The following is a 15430-nucleotide window of genomic DNA, read 5'->3' as shown; positions in this document are numbered from 1 at the left end:
TCTGACATGTTCTGTATGTCAAAAAACACGTGTACGCGGACACGTGGTAAAAAATAATTTAGAATATAAATTTTGAATAAATAAAATGCAAGTTCGGGTAGTTACCCGAACTACCCTAGCCCAACTTCATATCCCTAATTTAATCATCTTTTTGCTTTACTAAATTCTACATTTTATGCTCTGTGAGCGATTAGTGTAACGAAAGCAATATCAGAGTACTATTTTTCTTACTATACCCAATCATAATTTTTCGCCTTAACAAAGTTTAGCTACTCTACTGCTACTTTGTAAGCTATTATATTTCTTTGCTATCCCGGGTGTTTGAGTATCATGTACTTAACTTTAACCTAGCGTAGCTCCACCGCTTACGTAAATTACAATATATACATACACCAAAATTCGTCTAACGCTAGGTGCCGCTAGCGTTTCTTAGCATATATACACGGGTTAGCCTCCGGCTCTTTCTTCTTTGTCGACCGGTCAAGTAGCGGTAAGTTATTGTCATTCTTGTCATTCGGACACTCGCTTCCTTTGTCTTCTCTTTTTGGCGGGCTACTTACTTCTGTAAGGTCATCCATGTTCTGTATGTCATACTTTGGCATAATATTTTTGCTTAACTTGTATTTTATTTATTCAAAATTTATATTCTAAATTATTTTTTACCACGTGTCCGCGTACACGTGTTTTTTGACATACAGAACATGTCAGAAACAGAACTAAGAGTATTGCTGTTCTTTTTCATAATTTAGGTGGATGACCTCTGAAGAAGACACAGAAATTATGAAAGATACTGCAATGCTATTTCTACTTTGGTCGTTCTTTTCAAAAATCTGCTATTTCTACCTTGGTCGTTCTTTTCAAATTTTGCATTTTTTCAAAATTCGCACTTTGTTTATAACGTTACACTTTTCTTTTCCGTTCTTCCCCCTCTATTCAACATACATCGCCCCAGGGTACACGGTATTTTCATTATTAGCATAAGTTAAATTAAAGATTTACACATAACATTAAAAATAATTTTATATATATATATATATATATATATATATATATATATATATATCCCTTTCCAAAATTATCACGTACACACATATATATATATACATATATATCTCAGTTAGAAAATCCTCTCTTCACCTACAGATCTGTTTATCATTCATAATCAATCAATGTGATTAACCATCTTCCCGTATCTAATCCTATAATTCTTTAATTAGCTGGGCACTCAATCAGTGTTTTATCCTGTTAAACAATTACTATCACACTAAGTTATACTCTCTATAAATCCAAATTCACTATAATATCATATTCGACTACAATCCTTTGTTACCTACTTAGTCATTGCCCCAAAATTAACTATTATCTCAAAGTATCCTTTCTACCCACTAACAAACTTTTAGCATAATGTCCTACTCTTAATTTCACTACAATTCTGTGTACATGGGTGCAATTACATTTAGCTTTCTCCCATAGGTTAAGTATTTCTCCTAGAGTCCTTCCTTCACTAACTTAAGATTTTTCCCTACTGACCTATCACTTACTCAGTTTTCCGAGTGATTTTTCTATTCAGGGCTGCCATAACCATCAGCGTAACAGCGTAGACTAGAAAGCGGGCGGTTTCTCATCCTTGAAATACATCAATCGACCTGAGGTTCGCTCTCCCGTAGGCACTGCTCTGTTGAGTTGAATAAGGATCCTTTCCTGTGTCATTCTCTAGAATTCTCCTTGGGCGTTCTCCTTCCTTCACTATGAATTGCATCAGCTTCTCACACTGTGCTGTATTCATTGGAACTGCTGTATCTTCTTTTTTCCACATGGACACATTCTTTCCCCAACTTTAGACTTACAAAAATTACTCACAAGGAAAATTTCCTTCCCATTCCTTAGAACATTCGCGGAGATGTAAGAAATCCCAGGAGCCGCTAGACCCCCAATATACCTCATACCTCCCATTCCTAAACCATCTCCCCAAAACTCAACAACGACTTTGCCACACGACTATCTTCCTCCACGCACTTCCAAAGACTCTCTCAAAAACTTTTTTTTCTCTCTACTCTGAATTTCAAAATTTCCTACACTTTTCACTCTGACCAATCGCTGACCTGTACATCCCTTCCCCTGTACTTCCCATTCGTCTCCTATACTCTTCCGTGGGCGTGTCTTCCATTCGTTTTAGAGAAGGCTTCCGGGTTCCAGCAATTTCTGGAACTTTCTAGAAGGTTACCGGAACTTCCGGAAATTTAGAAGTTTCTAGATCTTTGTGTTGCTAAATGTTGCCCACTACGCCCTGTATTTGCCTTGCTACACCTGTTGTTAATTGCCCCCGTGAAATTTTTAAAGTGTGCACTTAAATTTCTTGAGTATCTCCATTACTGAGCTCCATTTCTATCTTAATTGTTTTGTTTCGACTCATTGTTCTTTAGGGGCGAAGAGTTGACTCTGATCTGTGCTCATTGACTACAGTCTGCTCCATCAGTGTTTCCTATTGAACCGCGTGTTCGAAACGCTTCCCCCCCGTTGCTATGTTAATCTTCCTCTTGCTTAAAGGTAATAGGCAAAACGAGCACAATTAAACCTGGGACTTATCTGAACTATTCTAAACGAATTCTGTTATTAGTTTTGACCTGATATATTTCAAACGGTTGTCTATATTAATATTCCTTAATATTTTTTTCAATATCAATAACCCTCATATTTAAATAACAGTTGTAAGGACGGGTCCTTACAAATCAACAATTCTGAAATTCATGATTATTACCTAGGTAAAAGAATGCAAAATGAATTTATTCATGTAATTAGCAAGAACGTCTTAGAAAAAATAACGGCTAGTATAAATAAATCAAAATATTACTCCGTGATTTTAGACTGCACTCTGGATGTTAGCTATCAAGAGCAGATGACTTTAGTAATACGTTTCGTTAAAATAATTGGGAAATCTGTAGAAATCGTTGAACGGTTTGTAGGATTTTTACCTGTCAATGAGACAACGGGATCTGTCTTTCTTGGAAAAGTTGAAAAAACTAGGTTTACCAATTTCTGATTGTCGCGGTCAAGCTTATGATAATGGTTCTAATATGAAAGGTTGTAACAAAGGGGTGCAAGCAAGAGTAACAAAAATCATTCGGAGGGCATTTTATGTTTCTTGTGGATGCCACAATTTGAATTTGATTTTATCTGACATGGCTGGGTCATCAAATTCTGAGAAGTCATTATTTGGTGTTATACAACAAATCTACGTATTATTTTCTGCATCTACACAAAGATGGAATCTTTTAAAGGTACATGTAAAACATCTTACAATCAAGGAACTATCGGAAACAAGATGGGACTGCAGGGTTGAAAGTGTCAAAGCTCTTAGATTCCAAACTGACATTTATGACACATTAATTGATGTTTCTGAAACAACCGTCGATTTCAAATACCGAACAGAAGCTCTATCCCTGGCCTGGAAAGAGAACCAAAAAGTTTTAAATTTCTCGTGATGCTATGCATTTGTTATGATATTCTAACTCGGGTGAATCTTGTGAGCAAAGTTTTTCAAGGGGCGCACGTGCAATTAGACAGTGTTGGTAGTTTTGGAAAGGACAACGAAATTTTTAATATGTTATAAGGAAAATGGATTTCAAACTTCGCAGAAAATAGCCATACAATTAGCTAATGAGTTAGAAATGTCTCACGAAGAAGCTGTTTTCCCTTCTGCCGAGTTAGTCCGATGTTGACGTATCAAAAAGCAATTCTCTTTTGAGGCAGAAGATGAAATAATCTGTGATCCTGAAAAACGGGTTCAGGTAGAATTCTTTAATGTACTGTTAGATCAAGCAATAATGTCAATTACTGAACGATTTCAAGAGCTGAAAAAATTGAAAGACTCATTCGGATTTTTATGTGATATTCATAGTTTAAAAGTTTTAAGCGACGAAGAACTGCTAAAGTTTTGTAATCATTTGCAATTGTTTCTCTCTGATCCAGAAAACGGAGCTGAGAGTGACTTGGATGGCCAAAGTTTTCTTACTGAGTTCAGGACCCTGTCAAATGTTTTACCTTCACAATTATCACCTTTAGAGGTACTGAAATACATACATAACAATAGATTGAATGAGGTATTGCCAAATACCTCTATCGCTCTACGAATTCTATTGACCATTCCTGTGACAGTAGCTTCTGGTGAGCGTGGTTTTTCTAAGTTAAAATTAATAAAATCAGTTCTGAGGTCTACAATGACTCAAGAAAGATTGGTAGACTTATCAATCATTTCAATTGAAACTGAAATTTGTCAATCTTTAGACTATAGCGAAATAATAGCAGAATTTGCAAAGAAAAAAAGCAAGAAAGCTGTCTATTTAAAATTAATTATATTGACATTTACATTATAGAATTGTTTTTTATAAAACTTTTCAATAAATTTTTAATAAATTCAATCCTAACTATATTATTTATTTTATACAATAAGTGAAAATATAAAAAGTGTTACAACTCGTAGATCTCATAGCAAAATATTTTGTCTAGGGCGCCCAAAAATAACTTTTCCCTGGCGATGCGTATAGTGCAATTGGTTGTAAACATCAGTGGACGCATCTCGCGACTACATCGACGCAGAGGGATTTTTAATCAATTCTTCTAAATGCTGTTTATTTTGGTGGAGAGTAAAATATATGTAAAATTCTTGCTGCTGCTGATCCTCAAACGGGAAACGAAATCTACGAAAGACCAATCAAGGGTATTTCTTTTTACATCAATTCAAAAACAGTTCTTTGAAAAATAATTTGCAAGATTCAATGAAATTTGAGTAAACGAATGAGTAAAATGTTCATGCTATTTCTAAAATATGCAAATCAATCTATGGGCGCCTGTAAATGAGTTTCCAGCGTAGGAATATTTTAACAAGGAAGCGCTATTCCCCTTGACAACAAAGCAACCATCACATCCACTTAAACACCTGTCAGGCTGTTGTGAGGTTCAACAAGAATTCGTTTGGTATTAGAAACCCACTCTTCCAGGAGATCAATTTGAAACCCGTAAGATTTAGAGTTCTCATCTCTTGATACTCCTGAGTATGGAGAGATTAGAGAGATAAGAGACAGTATGGAGAGAATTAATGTTCAGCATAATCACGGGTACAGATCTATCTCCTTATTCCATTAGGGAAATATCTATATTCGGAAGTCAATTCTCTGCCTGTGCTTTCTCTGTGGGAAGAGCATTATTTGGAAGTACTTGCCCTCCTAAAAATGTCTGGCATAGATTTCAGAGATTTGTTCCTATACTCTAAGTAATCACGGTTTTCAAAAAGATATAGAGTTTTATATACTCTTTGTACTTTATGCTGTCCCAAACCATCCGGCTTCTTGGAAGATTTTTTTTCTCTGAAGTTTCCCTTGAAAATCAAAACTTTTTTAATGATATCCGCCCTTGACTTTCAACGGATGCAATACGTATATAATACTTTTTTTAATACAGGATGTCCAATTAGTATGAGTATTAATCGCACAATCTTAGTTCATTACTCAACAAAAAAAAAAATCGACGCACACACTTTGATAATCAACTCAAGGAAGCGTGCCAAGATCAATTACAAATACTGATATGATTTGAGGGAAACACGTGATTAGTTTAGATACTTATAAAAACTTCCCTTGGAAAGAATTTATCATTCAGTTTAATTTTGTCTCAGAAAATCTGTCGTACTCAAGATGAAGACCAACATTATCTTGGTAGCGTTGTTACCTCTGCTGTGCTGTGTGAATGCCTTTCCTGGAGCAAATGAAGATATCTCACACGATGAGGCAGACAATATTATATGTGGTAAGTATACATTTTCAATTATTCCCATTTCAATGCTATTTCATTGTCACAGCAGTAACCATTTAATTATAATTCTATACACACAGAAATTATTCGGTGGAAGCAGACCTCTATCGGACGTTTCGGTCATTGCCATAGCTTTTATCTTAGCCTTCATCTCACATCCAGTGAGTCTTCGATTTTACGTTTTTAAATGAGTCAAAAAATCGAACCTAAAAACAAGAAATAATAATTCTGTTCCACAACGAAAAAAATAAATGGATAACTTATTTATTATCCAACCAAACCATAAATTTAACTGCCTATTGATGAGAAACTCAAAATACATAGAGGAAGGGACGAAGGCCATCAGCTCTTTCTGGAGAGGACTAATTCCGTCATGGGGAAATGATTTTCAAGAATTTTCTCTAGTTGTTGAAGGAGAGCTAAAAATTTGTACTACGTCCGTTAAAATCTGAGATATTGTAAAGAGAAGAAATACACCTAAAATATCAAGTCAATTAATCTTCATTATGTTCTTGTACTTATGCGAAATTGGAAGCAGAACTGTTATAATATCTCGAAAGAAATTTGTCTTGGCATCATTAGATTTAAAACCTTGTATTTTGCATTGAGAATTTCGAACAAATCAAAGGCCGAAAGAACATGGTGTGGGCATGAAAAATAAGTTTGCAGCAATAAAAATTTGATTGCGTAAACCCTTCTGAAATCATTAGGTTCTTTGTAACTGTATATACCAAATACGCGGTCCATCACAAAAATAAATAAAAAATCTGTTAAAATTAGACTTTCGTAATAATAAAATAATTATTATTAATCGTTTATTCAGACATAAGGTGTATTCCCTACACAATAAGTCAAGGAGGGCATTGTACAAATGAAATGCATTCATCTCTCTGAGATTCATATGTCCATTCAAGTTTGAATTTGACAAACTTTAGAATATGACAACATTATACTTATTTATATGATATACTTATATATGAGAGAAGATCAATTTGATCAAACCCTAAAATTCCTCGCATCATTGATGGAATTCGAACCCAGGACATTTCCTTCCGATTTTGGGGAGGACGCAATTATAACCACTGTACGTGGTTATAATGAAACTTGGCTCCATCCCTCTGAATCTGAGTCAAAAGAACCGAGCGTAGAGTGGAAACATCATTGACCGCCATCCTCAAAGAAATTCAGGGTGCAGAAGATAATGGTTTTTTTTTTTTTTTTTTTGGGTTCTCAGGATGTTGTCGTCATTGATTACCTTGAACATGGCCACACCATCACAGCACACTTTGCCAGCCTAATCCTCAAAATAAGCGATGACAAAAAAAAGTCCAAGAAAGCTGTCTTGTCGTGTGCTCTTTCATCAGGATAATGTCCCTACGCACAAAGCCCCTTGTAATGGTTAATTTAAGATGCGTCATTTGAATTGTTACCTAACCCACCAAAATCACCAGATTGGGCTCTCCCTCCCCCACTGACTTCCTTCTATTCATAAATCTAAAGTACACTCAGATTGGGAAAGTTCCAGGTGATTTTGTTGTTATCCATACTCTGGATTCCTGTTTGGATAACCACCCACCAATATTTTTTTTTGGCAGGAATTAAAGCTTTGGAACATCGTTTGGAAAAGTGTATTAGTGTTGCAGGACACTGTCGAATAATATAAATATTTCGTTGTTGTCATCTTATTATTTCTACCTAAGCGGTAGAGCAATTTGATCACTCTCGGTATATTCATGAAAAAGAATACCGAAGAATTGATACGTAGTGTTGAGTGCATGTTTCCTGTAGCTGTTGTCTAATGATAATAGAAGTCGAAGGTACATCTACGATTCCTGTGATCAGGTTCTATTTGCGGCTTTAATCTTTGTTTCCCATCTGTCCGTCAGTGTAATCTGAAAGGTAATTTAAATTGGTTTTCAGATTGCACTCACTACTTAAGCTTGAACTATAGCAGTTTATTTCAGATTTCTTAATGTATAGTTTAACAACGAAGCCCTGAAATGTATTTGTTATTAAGAATTTCACACCTGAAAGCTAATTTAATAATTTAAAAAATGTTATTTTTAGGAAACGATGAAAATCAGAGAGAGGCTGCTAGATGTCTGGGTCTGACACACGGAAAGGTACGTTTGGGAGATTTTTTCATCACTTGCATTACTAATGTAAACATTCTTTTAATCTGTTGAACATTAACAAAAACGTCTTCAATATATTTCTTATTCACGACATCGGGTTTTTTTTCTTAAAAGACAAATCTTACAACACTTGAAAAGTTTTAATAAGGAATCGAAAGTGTGACAGTAACAGAGATTCATACACAATCTTTTGTATCAAAATATACTTTTTGTTAGAATGTGAGTCATGAGTGGATATATCGTTTAATAAAAATGTGATTTCGTTTCAGGTTCGTGAAGTTATTGACCACTGTCTTGAAATTGGATTTCAGCAAAGTGAAAACCCATTTTTGTCATTCGTGGAGAGTTACTGTAATAAAGATGGCGCTCTTCTGACGGTAAGAATATTTAACCTGAATCTGCATTTTAAATCAGATCACATATTAATATTTCATTTTAGATGTACATTCAAGTTTGAATATTCCAATTCAAAATGTAAATTATTACCAAATATGTAGAATGCGGTCAAACCTCCTTAACACCGCGTTTGTCCACTGTGAATCGTGCGATAATCCAGTCTTATATTTTATACCAAAATTTTATAGTCCGTGGATTTCTTATATTCGCTGATCAGTCCAGTCCAGCCAAAAAAGAGGGAATTTATTCTTTAGATAGATGCGCTTGGTTGGTTTCTTTTGAACCACTAATAAAAGCGAAAATGTGGAACTGTGGAAAGATGTTAATTATTCAAATATCTATACTGGAAATGAAATTACATTGTATAAACATACGTCTATATGTGACTGTAATGTTCCTAAACCAAACACCATCTTATTTCCTATATTCTAGTACGTTATAACTTTCGATAATACTCTGTTTTGCTTAGCTGAGAATTAAAATGGCTGCCATTAACCGGAAGAATCATTATATGTGATCATGTCATAGTTCGTGAGTTTTTTTAGCAACTTAAACAGCTTCTGATAGCTGTTGCTACTAAAGGAAAATAAAAGAAGTTGGGATAGAAAATTAAAGAAAGAATTTAAGGAAATTAAGTTTAAGACTAAAATTTGTTTGAAGCTTTTGTTTGAAGCATACGTTTCGCGGATGTTTCCCCTCCAATTCTTCAGTGATTGCAATTCTATGTAATGGTGAAACTGCAGCATTTCAATCAATGAAGAAGCGGAAGGGGAAACATCCAAGAAGCTATAATTGTCGACTCTATAAAAGATTCTAAACCCGCTACAGTTAGTGTTTTCATTTCAAGTAATTTAATTCTTATATTTTTTGAGTTAAGTTATTTAATTTTAGGTGTCGTCCAGGTTTATCTTGCTTCATAATGTTGTCAGTAATATAAAATTCATTGCACTCTGATTTAAACGTAAGTTAACATGATTTGTAGGAAGTGAGATAAGTTCCAAGAAAGATCACTACTACTTTTACATCACCCAAATGCTGCTGACTAGTTAAAACCAAAAAATGTGTGGTCAAAACTATTTTAATTTTAAATAGAACAGTAAATCGGCGGGCTCCGAATGGCTATTCATTAAGTTAATACCGAAATCTCCAACTACAGAAAATCTTGTTAATAATAATCGTAATAAGCTGACGAGCGGGACACTCTTCACAGAGACCGAATGATTCACGCTCGCCATCCAAGACCAAGAAATCAACACCAGGAACTATGGAAAATACATCGCGTAGAATGCAAGAGATCACCCAGACGGAGTACACTCAAAGACACGACAGGTGCCAGAATAATACACCATAAGCTAACGAGGAAATACCAGTTGATCAAAGAAAGTGTACCATATTAGAAGTACGAACCCCAGGCAGTACTAGGGTCCCCAACCCATAAGCTGTACTGGGACCGCGTCATAATAACGAACATTCTGAGCAATCAAAATAAATCTGTGCAGAACTCACAATAAACAAATAATTAGGAAATACCTCGAAACGTACTTCTCTAGAGTACTCAAACTATGACGTGGAAATTTGGTCTTCCGCACCTCCCACCAGTCTCAAGAAACTATGGGGTCTATAATTCTGGGTGCTCAAATGGGCCAAGTTGTGGGCTCAACAGATCTACACGGCATCCAGATCTGCACTCTGCTCCAACGTACAATATATGCCCAGTGTCCACAGAGCCTATGTGAGGAAGATAAAGACATTCCTTCATCGAAGCATGATTACTTGAACATCTGGAACACGGTTGGTTGCCGTTTGCCAGGAAGACACCTTCGCAGTACTCCCTCTTTGTGTTCAAGGCTCCATAGGTTACAAAGTTTCAAGCGACTCTTCCCAAATATGACTTTTGACACTCTTAACTCGCTCAACGTAGACATTGACCTATGGTTATTGACAAATCATATCGAGATGACATCTTGGGCTATCTTATTGTATGTAAAGGACCGGTGTGATAGTGCCAGTCCTAGTATGGTGATGTCATGTTATGCTATGCTTAACATGACATCACCATGACATGACGTTTTATTTCTCTGTATTTATGAGTTTATCTCAGTTTAAAATATTTGCCAAGATTTCATTTTTCAACACCAAAGTGTGTCTCGCTCCATACTTATTTAAAATAATAGGATATTTGTAGAATTTAATTCTCTCATTCCTTAAAAGGTTTCATGCATAAATGTATGCATGAAAATAAATGGTAATCCATGAATATTAATAATAATAGTAATTACTGTTAAGTGAGTAATTGTTTTTATTTCTATGACCTAATACGTGACCTCAGAGGAAACCGATTTTATTTCTATTGATTTCAGGTGATAGAGTGCATTGAACAGGGTAGGAGTTCCCACGTAAGTTCGTATTTACATTCAAAAGGTTGATAAAAATTACATAATTAAATTAAATTTTACAACGTAAATTAAATAGTACAGAATTCTCATAAGTATGTCATTCTTATTTACAGAAAAGCTAAAAGATTAAATAAAAATGTTATGGTTTATGTTTTAAACAGTGGTGTAAGGTTCTGCATACCTTAAAAGAGAAATAGGATTTTAACTCACTTGAATTAGCGCTTGTATTGTCCCAGCAAGATTGCTCAAGTTATGGTGAGCTAATTCCTTGCAACGTATCCAAACTCTTAGAAGAACTACATTCCTCCTACTTTAAATATAATCAACAACGATGCCTCTTTCAATCGTCTTTCAAATATTCCAAACAACGCATTGCATTTCTACAGGATAAATTCTATTCTAAATTATTGACTTTCTAACTATTCTAAATTAATTATTTTTATCATATAAACACTATTGAAAGAGTATTGCAAAAATACTATTAAGAAAAGTAGGAAGCGTTATGGATAAAAACATTAGCGTGTGAAGGCCTATAAGCAAACAGGATTTTTTGAAATACCCAAAGTTCTGATATCTGTACGCCTCAAGTCATAGGCAATTGAAATATCAGTGATGTTTTGGATCACGTAGTAACACAGACCCCTAACAAGAGTTAGATTGCTTCAGTAGAATATTGTAAGACGGAGTCTTCAATTTTTCTTCCCGTTTAGCTCATTCCTTATACCTGTACAGGTTCTCTGTGTACCCACCAATGACAAAATTCCGTGTGAGAGGCCTATCACACGAAATGTGGGAGCGTTGAAGCCTGGTGTTGTCCTCCATGTGGGAGCGTTGAAGCCTGGTGTTGTCCTCCATGACCGAGTTTCACATTAAGAGTTTAGAGACACTCTTATCCTCAAAGTTCGACAGCTTGTTCTTGGTATTGAATCTTCGCTTATAGAAAATCAGCAGTTTTATGGTTTCTTTGACGAATTTTGCCAATGGACTTTAGAAAATGTCTGGAGATCATTCGGACTTAATTTCCTGTCTTTGACTTTCTGCTGCTTTGACTTCTTTTCTGCCTAACTTTCTGGTACCAAACCTCTATTCCCTTTAAGGTGGAGCACCTTCCCCCCAAGTGGGGGGAGAAAGAATAATTTAATTTACACGCATTTTGCAACCCTTTAAGAAGAGTTTTTGACTAATTGAGCGTCCCATTTTCATTACCTGTGTTTACTGAATGTGCTAATGAGTTTACTGTTTTCTGAATGGAAGTAAATTTTGCTTTCATTCATAAAAAGGTAATATCAAGATATCCAAGAGAAGAATTTAAATCTTAAGTGATCCCACTTTGTCCCAAATTTCTCTACGTGTTAGAGTAACGCACGTACTTTAAACATTTCTTCTTTTGTATTATATAAAAATGTTGGTATATCCCTACATAATTTTTTTTCAATCTAAGTAATCATTAATGGATTAATGTACTCAACGTACCTTTGAATGTAATTAACAGATTTTATTTCAACGGAATGCATCTTATATCTGTTCTTTCTTACCTTTTCAGCCAACGGATAATGGTGTAGAAGAACAGAAGGCACACGTGGTAAGTATTCCATTTAGAATCAATATTTCGCTGAATTGTATTGTGTATCGTAATAGTCACCGTTTTATAGCTTTCTTTCGCAGCCAATAAGACCAGAACCTCTTCTGAGAAAACAGAAAAAAAAAGAATAAATAAAATTTAAAAACATTTCTAACTTTATTTGTAAAAATACACTTTTAGCCAATGAGATAAACTAAAGAAACAAAACGAATACGAAATCAATTTTAACAAATATAGCAGTCCACTATCCCTAAACTCAGTGGTTTTGAAAACTACGTAATGCTGCCAAAGAGTTAATATTACTCCAAATGGCAACAGGGGATTTCATTTATTATCCCAATAAAGCATTGTCAAGGTCTCTAAAAGACATACAGTTGAGCCAAAAAGAAAATTCTTATCGTTATGAAAGAATTATTTAAGCATAGGCACACTTGAACTGCACGTTGTGCGTATTCTATGGTCTTTTTTTCGCTTTTCGGAATTAAAATCCGAATTTTCAGCTGGGAAAACCATGAAACCGTCTCTGGCGACCGCCTAACACGGACACAACTTGAAAATGATTAATAAAGAAAGACCAGAAAGGAAAGATCTTTTTAAGAGGGAGAAACAGAGATTATAGTCTACGATGGCTTAAAAGGGCTTATATCGGACTGTAAACGAAAACATTATTATGGTCAGAGTTTTTCATAAGTATATGCATAAAACTTTTAAGGGGTGTTTGGACCCTGGTCCAGATCTAAAGATGATCTTGTACTCTGGTTAGTCAGCTTTCCATTTTTCGAAAATTGCCTAAAGCCCCCATGAATAATTCTTGCATTTCTACACAGATTATGATTTGCCTTACATTTTTAAATTATACACCAATGTTTCTCTTACAAGCAAATCTCGTGTATAATTCGGAAAAAGACCAGGAAATAACCCTCAGTCATGTTTACTGTGTGATTATGGCTGTGTAGGAATGCAAGAATTATTCATGGGGGTTTTAGTCAATTTTCAAAATGTTGGAGGCAGTCAAGACAATACTGCCTCATCTTCAATTACACTTTCACAAGGTCTGAAGAAGAAATATAATCTTGTCTCGAAAAGTAGTTTAGTCATTAAAATTATTCATTGAGTATATTATCGCAATAAAGATTCTTAACCTATTTTTCACTTGGTATACGAAGGTTTTATTGTTATTAATTTCAATCTTAAACACCTACTATACTTTAGTTATTACTCTCTGATTTACCGAGTGCATTCAACGCCATCAAACCTGCTACTAAAACTCCAAGCAACTTTATTTATAAAGAAGCTTTTTTTATGACGAATTCGCTTCTCTCTTGGATCGATCTCATTTAAAGGAAATTCTTAAGGGACTGAGCTGACTATAAAAATATTTAGTCAAAACACCAGCTTTGTACAAATTTCTCCTCCCTCCATTGAACTAGAATAAATTCCAACAAGCAGAGATAGATAACCAGTTAATTTTTAATATACTGTTCAAGCTATAAATTATGGATAAAACGTTTAAAAAAGAAACTGCACATGAACAAATTTCAAAGCACTAAAGAAGTAAAATTACTTATTCTATGTCTTTCCTTTTTTTTCAGGAATGCATTACCGCCATTTTGAGTAAAGGAGTTCGAACCGAAAGTTCAAATATCTAATGGAACTAACCAGAATTCCAAGAAAGAATGAAATATCAAGAAAACAAAGAACCCCTTACTTCGTTGTAACTGTCATGACATAGGGGCACCCAACATCTTCGCTTAAAATTGCTAAGCTGTTCATTACTAATTCTTCAAGCATTTCTCCTCCAATTTCGGAGGTTTTATGTTTCTTATACGTCTCTGTAATCGAATGAAGAAAATCAGAAATGTATCCAGAAATATATAAAAATAATAATAAATTGTTATAATTCTCAAATAATTCACGTGGGATTGTTTGATTTAATGCCTCCCTCGTATGCTTCCATGCGAAGGTGATTCCATGACACTTATTAACAATTATTATCTGAATTGGTTCATTTCACACAACGAATGATAACGCAATGATCTTATTGCTCAAAGTATAACAAAAACTTTGTTTTCACAGCGAGTTGTCACGGTATTGCACTACATACAAGCAGATGGTCTCACCAAAAGATTAATTGGTAAAATGTTTATAAGATGTTACATGACTGTACGATGTTTCACTGCTACGATCGCCTGTTTTAGGAATAACTGGTTCCTCATCAGATATTTGGTGATCTCCAGTGACAACATTCAGACCAATAGTCCTGAAACATGCTGTCACACAATATATCATCTTTTAACAAATAGCCAATTAGCCTTTTAAAGAAGTCATCTCTTTGAAATCAGGTAGCGCAGTACCAAGGCAACTCGTTCTAAAGGCAACGTTTATAATGGAGTGTGCAATAAGACCATTGATGATCTATACACTTTAAATCCTGCTGGCTACAAAAATCAGATGAAAGGAGTGCTGCAAGTGTCTTGCAATTATATGAACATTGCTGCTGTTATGTTTCATTCTTGATTACACGTCTGGAAAATGAGCTATCACATCCACGTAATCAGAATTTCAACATGGTCATAGCCATACCAACGTGTTTTCGGGTCTAGTGAGCAAGAAAAGACTACACTCATATTAACCACATGTATCATTACTCCAAATATTTTGCACATTAGATTACAGATAGAGGTGGGTTTTTTCTGTGTTTTGTGTTTTCGTCATTGAATATTGGAGCAAAAGATGAATAAATACGACAGCCAAAAAGCATTTTGCCAATCCCAAATCTATGAATACTTTACACGACATTAAATATTATACCATGGACTCTTTGTATTATTTCGACAGAGATTAAAAATAAGGCAATCCATAGGACAGCAAGGATTGGGTATGTTCAATATATATATATATATACACACACATATGTGTGTATATATATATATATATATTGATATATTGATATATATATATATATATACACACATATGTGTGTATATATATATATATATGTATATATATACATATACACACACATATATATATACATATATATCTCAGTTAGAAAATCCTCTCCTCAACTACAAATCTGTTCATCATTCATAATCAACCAATGTAATTAACCA

At 34.6% G+C, this 15430-nt stretch overlaps 1 protein-coding gene across 1 annotated transcript; it reads left to right on the top strand.

Annotated features, from left to right (window-relative positions):
• Nucleotides 1-5663: 5663 nt before the first annotated feature.
• LOC150083432 (uncharacterized) lies at nucleotides 5664-14226 on the top strand. The gene is made up of 6 exons (XM_090377277.1): nucleotides 5664-5802; nucleotides 7876-7931; nucleotides 8213-8320; nucleotides 10700-10735; nucleotides 12279-12317; nucleotides 13910-14226. Exons 1-6 carry the CDS (start codon nucleotides 5691-5693, stop codon nucleotides 13964-13966), a joined length of 408 nt encoding a protein of 135 aa, XP_090233403.1. The 5' UTR covers nucleotides 5664-5690; the 3' UTR covers nucleotides 13967-14226.
• The last annotated feature ends 1204 nt before the right edge of the window (nucleotides 14227-15430 follow it).

Source organism: Mastigoproctus giganteus, chromosome 7, assembly GCF_048544385.1.
Source record: "Mastigoproctus giganteus isolate SK-2022 chromosome 7, ASM4854438v1, whole genome shotgun sequence".
NCBI lineage: Eukaryota > Metazoa > Arthropoda > Arachnida > Uropygi > Thelyphonidae > Mastigoproctus > Mastigoproctus giganteus.
The sequence above is the reverse complement of the archived record's forward strand: the minus strand, read 5'-3'. Positions and strand labels throughout refer to the sequence as shown.